Source organism: Chaetura pelagica, unplaced genomic scaffold (assembly GCF_000747805.2).
Source record: "Chaetura pelagica isolate M959 unplaced genomic scaffold, ChaPel_1.0 scaffold243, whole genome shotgun sequence".
In the NCBI taxonomy this organism is placed as follows: Eukaryota; Metazoa; Chordata; class Aves; order Apodiformes; family Apodidae; genus Chaetura; species Chaetura pelagica.
In genome coordinates, this window is record NW_009952712.1 from 245900 (window position 1) to 257241 (window position 11342).

At 50.7% G+C, this 11342-nt stretch overlaps 2 protein-coding genes across 2 annotated transcripts in view; one reads left to right on the forward strand and one right to left on the reverse strand.

Annotated features, from left to right (window-relative positions):
- The window catches only part of ERICH3 (glutamate-rich 3), a 16044-nt gene extending 15523 nt beyond the window's left edge, over positions 1-521 (forward strand). The window contains exon 10 of the mRNA XM_009994579.1: positions 450-521. Coding sequence (XP_009992881.1) covers positions 450-521 — 72 coding nt within the window. The remainder of the gene's footprint in view (positions 1-449) is intronic.
- A 5490-nt stretch (positions 522-6011) lies between these two features.
- The window catches only part of LOC104386047 (serine/threonine-protein kinase TNNI3K-like), a 74537-nt gene continuing 69206 nt past the window's right edge, over positions 6012-11342 (reverse strand). The window contains exons 23-25 of the mRNA XM_009994580.1: positions 10731-10897; positions 9270-9349; positions 6012-6082 (exon numbers count right to left, since the gene is read on the reverse strand). Coding sequence (XP_009992882.1) covers positions 6012-6082; positions 9270-9349; positions 10731-10897 — 318 coding nt within the window. The remainder of the gene's footprint in view (positions 6083-9269; positions 9350-10730; positions 10898-11342) is intronic.

Consider the following 11342-nt stretch of genomic DNA (forward strand, 5'->3'; position numbering starts at 1 on the left):
GTCCCCTGGCCCCGCTGTCCCCTGGCCCCGCTGCCCCTATGGCCCTGCTGTCCCTATGGCCCCGCTGTCCCCTGGCCCCGCTGTCCCCTGGCCCTGCCACTCTCAGAGGGGCCCTAACAGCTGCCAAGGATGCAGCACCTGGTCTTGTTTTGTGGTGCCCTTAAATACCTGCTGCTGGAGGCTGGGATGAGGGATCCTCCTGGGAGGCAGGCTCTGCATTCTGGCCCGTCCCTGAAGTCCTGTTGCAGGTGCCTTTGCTCTGCCTGGACACTCCTGGGCTGTCCCAGCCCTGCAGCCCCCCGAGCAGCTCCCTGTGCCCCGGAGGCTCTGCCCCCAGCCTGGCAGCATCCTACTGGCATCTGCCTGTAGGAGATGTGGGACAGCAGCAGCTCAGCTAGCTCAAAGTTCAGCATGTTTTCAGTAAAGCTGATGTTTTTCTCTTTTTTTAGGATGTTGTGGAACCAGACACTGTTGCCACGCCTCAAGTACAGGCCCAGGATGGGGAAGAAACTATCTTCTAAGCCTTTTCTGCAGCTCCTTCAGTGCAACATTTACTCAAATGGCTATAGATTTATTTGCGCAGGTTGGGATGTTCACTCCTTTATTTTACTCCACAACCATCTGTCACGTTTCACTAGAGCAGCCTCTTGGTGTGCAGCAGACAACTGAAATAAGCCTCTCTGTGCCAGCCCAGGAAACAGCACTCCTTTGGAATTGTGAAGACAATAATAATAGGGATTGTTCCACAGCTGTCATGCTTGTTTTTCCCAAAACAGAGAAGTATTGGGCTGGCAGAACCTCCTGTTCTTGGGCGGGCTGGGGGTGGCTGTGTGTGTGTTTCTGCAGGAGGTGTCTGACTGCTCAGTGTCTGCTCCCCTGCCTTGCTCTGCCTGTCCTCAGCCTCTCTGAGCTGCTGACTCCTGCCAGAGAGTGGGGCTGGGTGCTGGTTGCAGACCTCGGGGCACTGGTTCTGCTGAGAGCCCCGGGGTGTGCAGAGGGGGCCTGGCATGGGGTGTCCAGCGTGGGCAGGGGCTCGGGAAGGTGCACGGTGGCCTCTCTCTCCTTGGGGATCCGGGCTTGTTGCTGGCCACACTTGAGGGTGATCTTGGAAACGTTGTTGGCAATTGTTAAACTTGTCTTTACAAGTGAATAAAGCCTGGCCTGTTGCTCTTTCTGGTGTCAGCCAGGGGTGAGTCCTTGGGCCCACTGTGTCCGTGCTGCAGCTGCAGGAGGGATGGTCAGTGTGGAGCTGCTCAGTCCAGCACTGGCTGCTCATCTTCCCTGCCAGGGGCTCCCTGCCAGCTCTCCATCCCCCTGGGGGCTCCCTGAGACCCTTTCTGGCCCCGGGGTCCCAGGTGGGTGTCTGTGGTCACCAGCAGGCATTGCTGGGAGGCTGGAGGAGGCTCTGCCCCAACACTGAGGAGCAAGCTCTGTCTTCAGATTGGGAAATGGAGCTGAAATGAGCAGGATTTTGTGTGGGTTGTTACTATGAGTCACTTAAGATCAATATACATGGGACAGGAATTTTAAATGTGATCAAGGAATCAATGTTTATTCCTTTGCTAAAGATGGTTACATTTGTATTTTCAATCTGGATTCCAGGAAGTGCTTTGAAAGAGAAAAGTAGACAAAAAAGACTAATAGTAGCTTTACAGTGCTGAGCAGTTTCAGTGAAAGCACTGGGTGGTGTGGTTGCAGTGCTCATGCTGTGCAAGATACACAATCTTTGCTTACAAACCACCAGTTTGACTTTTGACCATTCAACAGTGGTCTCTTCCTTTTAATCAGAGAATGTCCATAAAATCAGGAGTAGCTTTTCACTGGACCAGGATATTTTCAATGTTGTTCAGTACTAAAAAAGTGCAGTAAATAGAGAATAGGTGTTTAAATACTCTACAGTTGAACAGACCTGTCCTGTGAGGTGCTCAGGACCTTCTCCAGAGGTTTGCTGTTTCTGTGTACATGGGCACACCTGCACGTGTGCTGAAGTCTGTGAAAAAACCTGTGCCAGTCTGTGTAGTTCCTTGCATTTTTGCAAGTGGTTTCATGGTAAGAGTAATACTTGCCAGTCAAGCTGTCAGTGGCCTGGTTGTCATTGTTTGCTTTCTAACGGAACAACTGATGTTGGGTTGAGTATTCGTGCTGCTGAAACGGTGTCCTGCAGGTATCCATGGAAAGCAAATGTGACTCATGAGAGTGATGGTACCAGAGCTGTTGGCACCTGTGCCTCCACGTGGGCTGCAGTTTGGGTGTACAGATGGGCAGAGGAGGAGTGTGGGCATTTGCTGTGCAGGGATTCCCTGGGAGGCTCAGGATGAACACGAGGCTGTGCTTGGGCAGGGCATGAACCACGCTGGCTTGTTTGATGTTTAGTGCCTTTACTGAGCACAGGATGAAAGTGTGACAGGCAAGAGGTCTCAGTCATCTGTTGTGGCAAGTGCTGCAGCATCCCAGAGTACTCATAGTATTCTCTTGGTCTGCCAGCTGGGAGCACCAGGAGCAGGTTCCCACTCCAGCACCAGCTCTGTGCCCTGCCAAGGGAGCTGCAGCCCTGCGGGAGCCCCAGCTGTGCCCGAGGGGCAGGTCCTGCTGGGCCACAGCCCTGCCCAGTGTCCAGCACGTGCTGAGCCCTGGGAGGGCGATGCAGGGAGTGATTGGTGCTCCTCAGGGCTGCTGGTGGGCTCTGGAGAGGTTCTTCCTCTTGGTGCAGCCTCTGTCCAGCTGCCAGCCTCCCCTCCCCACGCTTCAGCCAGGAGAAGGGTTCCTTCCTTTAAAGAAATCCAGCATTCTGAGCATGGTGAAGGTGGAGAAGTGGCAGGTCCACTTCAGCCTTTGAGAGGAGAAGGCAGGAGTTGGTAACCAAGAGGAAGCTGAGCTCCCAAGGCACTCTTGGCTGCAGAAGACCTGGGGCATCAGAGCAGTCCCAGGTAAACAATGCAGTAGTGATTGTAAGGAGCTGGAAAGCTGACAATTCATTATTTAAAGTACTTAAAATATTTATAAATGGCACTTGCGTGTGTTTTTAACAGGGAAATTAATCCTGTGGTTAGGAACGTGCCGACTTGGACAAGTTCTTGTCTTGCTCTAAACCCCCTCCCACTTCAGGTACTCTGGTTTTATATCCTGAAAGAAATTTAAAAACCCCAACATTCATATTGATGAGATCATGTAATTTCTCTCATGCTTTCTCTGGCAGCCATAGTTACAGGGTAGCTCCAGGCAGCTTTGGTCTGTGGTGAGAAGGCAGCCTGCACCCCATCCTGGCAGCTGGGCCTGGCCACGTGCTGGTGGGACCCCCTTTCTGCCCATCTCCTCCCTGGTTCCACACGCTGGCAGGGCCACAGGCAGCTCCTTGGGACAACAGGCTGGGGAGAACTTCATGGGTTTGGAAATGATGGTGATCTCTGCTGTCCTTGCAGACATACAGACCCTCCCTCCCAGGGCAGCCTCCAGCCCCCAGGGCTGCCAGGCCAGGGCTCTGGTGTGGTGCAAGCACTTGTTTGGTGGGACGTGGGTGTGTTTTAGTCTGAACCATCTGTTACAGGTTAAACAGGCTGAAATGTTGCCACAGCTCCTGGGCACTGGCTCGTCTTAAAAGCAGGGTAAAAATCCTTGGAGCGTCTAATTCTTTTTAAATATTTCAGTGTGCTGGGCTCCTTGGGCTTCTCTGAGAACAGCACTAACCAGTTGCATGGCCACAAATTACTTCAGAGATGTGCTATCCAGTAATTTACATTTTTCAGAGTTTTTATTTGTGTGACTAACCAATCACTCCTGTGAACCACACTTTCCTCCTAAGCCTGATGTTTCCTCTTTAGAGACCAATTAATTAAGACATGGTTTTCTTCAAGGAGCTAGTGTAAAATTATTTGCAAGCAGTTTGCCTTGTAAAGAGCTTTTTAAGGTATAAAAGTTTTGCCTTCAGAAGCTTTCTGATTATTTTTTTTATTGTTGTTTCCACATTTCCACTTTCCAAGAATTGCTTTGAGATTTACACCAAGCAGCTCAGGTACCAGTGAGAGCAGAGGTATTAATTCATGCAAAGGAGTCTGTTTGCCTTACTCTATTTTCTGTTCTCACATCCAGTTTAATTTCTGGTTTTCAGATACAGCTGCTGTATTAATGGAGAGTCATTGTGATTGGTTTAAGCAAGGGAGAAGACACAGTGCAGAGTAGTTGTAAGGAAAAGATTCCTGTTGAAAAGGAAACTTAATGCTGGAACTGATTTTTCAGATAAGACAATTGATCCTTTCTGCCCTGTTCGTGTCTCGGGCACTGGCCAGTGTGAAACCCAAGGAATGAGCTCTAATCCCTGCCCCCTCCTTCAGTTTATTCCCTACTTGTGCTTCTGGAGCTCAATCTTGTGAAACATCTGGTCCATTGGATAGTCAAGTAGGGCATTTTCATCCCAAAGGCACCTTTCCTCTCTGCACGTCTTTCCTTAAAGCTCTTCCAGTTTCCAATGTTGCTTTTACGTCTAGAAAGAACAGGACTTATTTCCTCCAGCTGCCAAGAAATCTGGATGTTGTTTTGTTGCTGTTTGCAAGGTGGACGTGGGGTTGTTACTGTGGAAGGACAACAGGGCTGAGTTTGCAACTGGAGGATCAAGAGGGAGGTGGGCTGGGTGTGCACTCTCACGTCCCTTTCTCCCTCACTGAATTTTCAGGTGACTCAAAACAAATGCAAAGCCTGGGACAGAGGTTGCCAAGTGACACCTTCCGGGCTTGTGCTGCCCTGGGGCTGTGGCAGGCACAGGCTGCAGTGGGCAGAGCCTGCAGGGCAGCTCTGGCTCCCGGTGTCCCTCTGCTCACTGCCTCGGCTCAGGGGTCACTGGCATCAGAACCAGCTGGGACAGTGTCCGCAGAGCCAGGCCCAGCAGCTGGGAACACGAGGTGCTGCTGGGCCAAGAGGACACTGGTGTCTTTGAATCCAGTTAACGAGCGACATTACAGCAGGATTCCTTGCAGCTAAATTTTGCTAATTGGAAAAAAGACCCTAGAAAATTACAGCATAATTACCTCTGTAATTGCTTCTAGAAGAAGAGTTCAAGTTCTCCTTCCCTACTTCTTTTAAATTTTGTTTTAATTTCCAGTGATGAGAGTTGCTGCTGCAGAGCCTGGCCATGGCACCCCTCCAGGTCAGCAGGCACTAGCTGGCAATCTGCTCCAGCTTTGCTGCAAGGCAGAAGAGCAGCTCTGCTCTGCCTTACCATGACCGTATCTGTGACACAAGTTGGTGTGTTTTCCTTCTGGTTTGATTTGTTTGGGAGTAGCGGTTGCTTTTTGTTAGCAGATGTCTGAATGAAAGCTTACACTCTGGGAAAAACTATCATCACTCAAACCACAACAAGGAAGTGGGTAAGAAAACACAAACATCTGCAAAGAGCACCACTGAGGTGGCCACCCAAACATGCCTTTATTCTCAGCGAGCAGGAAAGCATCCAAGGATCCAGGCTCTGAGGAGCTGCAGCTGAGGGGCTGCTGTGCTGGGGAGCTGCATGAGCCCCTGGGGATGACAGTGAGACATGGGACGTGTCCTGGGCTGTGGGGAACTCAAACGAGGAGCGAGATCTTGTTCAGAAGTTGGGAGCAGGAAGAGCTTTGTCCCCATGGGGGCCTGGGTGGTGGTGGGGAGTGACAGGCTGCTCCTCCTCTTGACAGGGACTGGGCTGGTCAGGGAGGGCTGACAGCCCCATGACTTTGTTAAGGCCACAGTAACAACAACTTGCCTTGGAGCTCTGAAACTCTAACTGATGACTTTTTGCTTTCATCCCTTAAAATTAATAATGCTAAAGCTGAAAGTGCAGCGTTCCTTGTAGCCATGCACTTCATGAAAGAAAAGAGGCACAGCACCGAAAAGCCCCAGCCCTGGAGCAGGTCAGCAGAGCAGGACCCCTGAGCAGCACTGGGAAGGACTTTTGCCACCCCCAAGTGAAGCTGTTGGGTGCAGCTGCCCCCAGGGAGCAGAGGGGCCTGGTGCCAGGCCTGCTGCTGCAGGGCAGCCTGGAGCTGTCAGCTGCTGTCTTCAAAGCTGCTGCTGCAGGAGTGGAACCTCATGGTGCTCATGGGATCCGCCACGTACCCTGCAAGGCACAGAGAGAAGTTCACTGGTGGCTCAACACAACAGCCATCCCTCCCTCCCTCCCTCCCTCCCTCCCCACCCTTTTCCCTGAGGGACAATGTCAACAAAATAATGTGCATATCATTCTCATAGAATAGATACAAATAGATTTTTTGAGATAAAAAGGCACAGGTCGTGCTGAGACCTTTTTGCTGTCTGCGAATCTCCAGTCAATATTGTCTCCTGACCCTCCCCACCCTTTTCCCTGAGGGACAATGTCAACAAAATAATGTGCATATCATTCTCATAGAATAGATACAAATAGATTTTTTGAGATAAAAAGGCACAGGTCGTGCTGAGACCTTTTTGCTGTCTGCGAATCTCCAGTCAATATTGTCTCCTGAGGAAAAAAAATGTAAATAGGAAATAAACAGCCCCTGTCCTTCCTGCAATGAATTCACAATAACCAAGCACAAAAAAAATCTTTGGTGACTGGTGTCCAAACATTAGTCTCAATGTTTTAATAACACAGTGGAAGTTTGACATTAAAAATAATACTTTTGCCCTTTCAACAAGAGCTTTGGAACTCTCCACATGAGCATTCTGATACCTGCTTTTAAAATATCTCAGTTCTTGATACTACAAACCAAGCAACTGCTGTTGCCAATACAGAACTTCCAATGAGCTGCCCCAACAACGCCAAAGAAATCACTGTTCATGGGGCCACTGGGCAGCTGCCCCCGTGCTTATTTCACTGTACTAAGGGTAAAAAACCAGTGGTGCCAACTCCAATGTCTTGGGAAAGAGGCTTTGAAGAGAGATACTCGGGAGCTTGGAAAACAAGAGCAGAGAAACCAGAACAGGAACAATTGCTGGGGCACAGGGTGGGAGAAGGGGCAGAGGACATGGCAGGAGCAGGGTGCTGCTGGGGCTCCTGCTGAGGAAGGGAAACAGAGACTGTTCCTCATTGTTTACAGACTGCACGTGCAAATGGGGGAAATGCAAAACATTGGGCAAAGAGCAAAGAGAAAGAAAAAAGATCAAAATGGACAAGAATGAGGAGAGAGAGCAGCGAGGTTTATGTGGCATAAATAAAGAGTGGAAATATTTGCAATCATTAGACCAAGCACTCTAATAAAATAGGGCTCAGGGCTCTCTGCCTTCTGCTGTGCTGCTCTGCACTGCAATGGCTGATCCCTCTGCCAGGATCTGGAAGCCTGGGGTGCAGGCAGAGCAGGGTGGCTGGGCTTCACGGTGCCCCAGGGGCCTCCAGAGCAGCTGGGCTTGGTGCTCTGCCACAAGGGGTGGAGATTCCTTGTTCTCCAATGCTTTTCCTCAGGATACATATCCTGGTGATACTGCAGGACCCAACTGTGAGCTGCACATGACTGCTGAAATGGAGTACAAGGCAAGGAGGAGCTTTTCCAGTCCTGCTGTGCCTAGCAGCCAGGATCTGCACTTTCCCCTGTGCCACCCTGGAATCCTCCATGGTTTTCTGAGCTAGTGCAGGGCTGGGCTTGGCCAGGTCTGTGACCAAGTTGTGCTGCCCCATGGCCCTGCTGACCTGCCCAGCAACAGGAGGACTGCCTGGGGCCACCTCCCTTCCCACTCACATGCTTTGGTTCCCTTCTGTGGAAGCTGTAATTCCAGGAACAGGTATTGAAATTGAATCTTGAGGACTTGAAAATGGAGTCTGAAATCACTCCTAAATTCCACAGCTTAAATGTAGCTGTGGAGAGCCTCTTCTTCCCCACTCTTCATTGCCTTGTGTCCCTTGTTAACATAGGCTTGAGAAGCTCTCTCCAGTCTTGCCTGGGTGGTCTTGCTCTGGGAGGTCACTAAACATTTCTGTTTTGTTCTTGTTTTCTTCCTCCTGGAGTTTTCCAGTTGCCAGGTACTTGATGAAAGCTGAAGCCTGAGGAGCTGCTCTCTGCAGCTCCGGAACCTCCTTCAGTTTCTCCATGCAGCAACAGAAAAGCTCTTGGTTTTTTCAGTTTCAAAGGTCATTAATTCCTGACTTGCTATGACAGCAGCACTGCTGTGAGCCTTGTGCTCAGTAAATATTTATATGACCAGGTTTGCTCTTTTTCTCACCCAGTCTGCTCAGTTCAGAGTGCAAGAGTCATGCTGAGGCCAGGGAAGAACAGCAAAGATGATGAGTTGATGAGTTTCTGGTATATGCTTCAGGCAGAACAAAACCACTGAATTCTCCTGGTGACAAAACAGGTTGGAAAGTGGCAGAAAAGTAAGAGCAGATGCCAGGAGAGGGGTGAGAAGGCCCCAGGGCAGGAGACAGCAGCAAACTGAGTGAGGACAGGAAGACTGTAAAAGCCAATGGGCTCACTCAACAGAGAAGACATTTGAACATCCAGAAAAACGTATGTGAGCGCAGAGCAAAACGTTCTCCTTGTAGGTGCCTCAGAGAAACAGTCCTTACTGAGGACAGAGCAGCTCTGCTCACAGCACACACAGCCTCCCTGCTGGGCACTGCTGGGGCAAGAAGCAGCAGCAGGCAGGGCACTTCTGTCCTGGAAGGCAGCAGAATGATGGGATGTCATCTAAGAGGAGGGTGAATGGTGAAAAGGAGATATGTCATGTTATGCTCCTGTGATACTCCAGAAATAGGACTGTCCTGCTCAGTCTTTGCAGAAGCAGCCTTGAGGATCTAATGCCACATCTCCTTATTCACAGCTCCACACATTTGGGCAGAAAGGACCACCTCAGCTCTGCAGGGCACAGAGTCACAGTCGTGCTGGTTGGAAAAGACCTTAAAGCTCATCAAGTCCAACCATAACCTAACTCAACCAAGTCCAGTGCTAAACCATAATCCTTAGCACCACACCTACATGGCTTTTAAACACCTCCAGGGATGGTGATTCAACCACCACCCTGTGCAGCCTATTCTGCTTCATTTAATTACCCCTTCAGTGAAGAACTTGATTCGAATATCCAACCTAAACCTGCCCTGGAGCAACTTGAGGCCATTTCCTCTTGTCCTGTTGCTGTCACTAGAGAGAACAGACCAACCCTCACCCCACTACAACCTCCTTTCAGGCAGCACAGGGTGAGACCTCACCAGCTCTGACAGTAACCAACAACCTCCACCAAACACTAGTTTTGTCATGAGACTCTTTGTGCCTCAGGAGGCTGCAGCTCTGCAGTGGTTTCCCACACCAAGATGCTCAGGGCAGTATCCTGCATTAACTCACCGTTCTTGTCGATTGGTGGGTACTGGAAGTTTCTTCTCATGTCCTCCAAAGACAGACCCTGAGAAGGGTGTTGCTCAGTGCTGCAAATTAGACAGGAGGTGTCAGTTCAGGTAAAGTCACATCTCCAGACCATGAGAACTTTTTCTACAGAGTTGGAAGGAAAAGACAGTACCACAAAATATATCAGCCTGATGCCCAGCCACTGGCCTTTGCAGTGAACAGAGAGCAAGAAAAAGTTATGAAGCAAGAACATGAATCACATCTATGCCCACATTTCCTCCCCATCTCAAAGTAACTTCCCTCCAATCCACTGTTTGGAGCTTCACAAGAGTTTTAGCATCACTGTTTTAGAAGCAGTAGTCTATTTTATGCACCATAACAGATTCCTGCAAGTAAGTTTCTCTGGCAAGGAAGATTGCTGAATTATCTTCCAGTCCTTGACCAAAGCCACTGTCCTGCCACCAGGTTGTTGACCCCGATCCCAAGGAGCTATCAGGGACAGCACTGTCCTCTGCCAGGTCTTCTCAGATTGCAGGCAGGCACCAAATGCACACCAAAACCAGAAGCCCAGACTGCTCTCATTTAGCACTCAGTTCCTCAATTCCCAAGGAGCAGCCAAAAGAATAAAGCAAGAGATAACACTGCCAGTGATACTGTTTTGGGGAAGCACCATCCAGGCAGAGGCTGAAGCCAAGAGCCAGCCCAAGCCTGGCTGGCAAACCTGCATCTGCAAGGACAGCAGGAAGCTGCTCAGCATCTGCGGGCTGGGGGAAGAGCCAGGAGGTCTCCAGGGGCTCTGTGCTAAAGGTATTAAGAGGTAGAAAATCAACAGTTAAAAATTCTCTACAGTGAGGGGTTCTCACGTTAAGCTGTCCTGACAGACACAATTAAAATGCTCTGTTCCTGCATCCATCTTGTGACAGACCCACCACGCTGCAAAGCAACCCCCTGAACTGGCTCCAGAGTCACAGGGCAAGGAACCAAGGACTTCCCTGCCAGGGCTGTGTAATTCCACGGCTGGGACATGGAGACCCCTTGGTCCTGCCGTGGGGTGGAGCTGCTTGCTGCAGTGTCTCACAGACACGTGGTTGGAGCACAGGTAAACAGGAGCAGCTCAGGAAACATTGTCCAGCTGGGGAAAAAAATCCAGCGTGAAAACACTCACACTTGCAAGAAGGAAACCCTGAGGGAAAAGATTGTCATTAGGAAGTGAAGCCATTAATCATCTCAGTGTGTTGTATGATCTACAACTACTGAAACAGTGGAACCTGTTTCGTTTCCATCGAGTGTTGTGCCTGTGGGCGAATCTTTCTGGGTGCTATTTATAGATTTGAATGTTGTCAGCTTGTATGGCAGAGCATCTGATAAAAGAATCCACCTCTAAATAACTGCTGGGCTGACTGAGGAGCCCGTTCTGGTGGGCTAAGGAGCCTCAGGGCTGCCCTGGGAACCCCGAGGTACCTGCCTGCGCTGGCCCGCGTCACCTCGCTCAGTCCATGCCAAGATGTTACACTCGACAGCAAAGCCTGGTCCTTTCCAGAAACCAGCTGTCCGGCTGCCACGGCCTTCCCTGCCCTCAGTGCCACCTCCACCTCCTGCTCCAGCAGCAGGTGACACAGCAGCACAGTCTGGGACACACCACAGGTTGCCAGACGAGTGGTGCAGCTCTGATCTGTGTATACGAGGAGAAGGTGCCTGCGGGTGTTGACCTTCTCCTCTCCACACAAGCCCCGAGCAGGCAAAAGGGCTTCATTCTGCTCCTGCCTCCAGCCCCGCGGTGTGTCCGGCTGGGAGCAGGAGGTGCTGGGAGCAGGGCTGGCTCTGCCACGGGCAGGGATTGGCCGGGCACTGCTCTGCTGGCAGCACCATCCCCTGCTCGCAGCGCTCCCGCCAGGGGACAGCGATGTGACACTGCCAAGTTTGCTCTCCAACCCAGCCCTCCCAAGCGGTAAAACAGGCTGCCTCACGTCTTAACTTAGTGGTACGAAAATAGAGAATGCACAGGTGACGTTGCCCAAGAAAATGCTGGGAGTGCTTCTTACCCTTCCTTCTGTGGCCGGGTGAGGGGAGGGC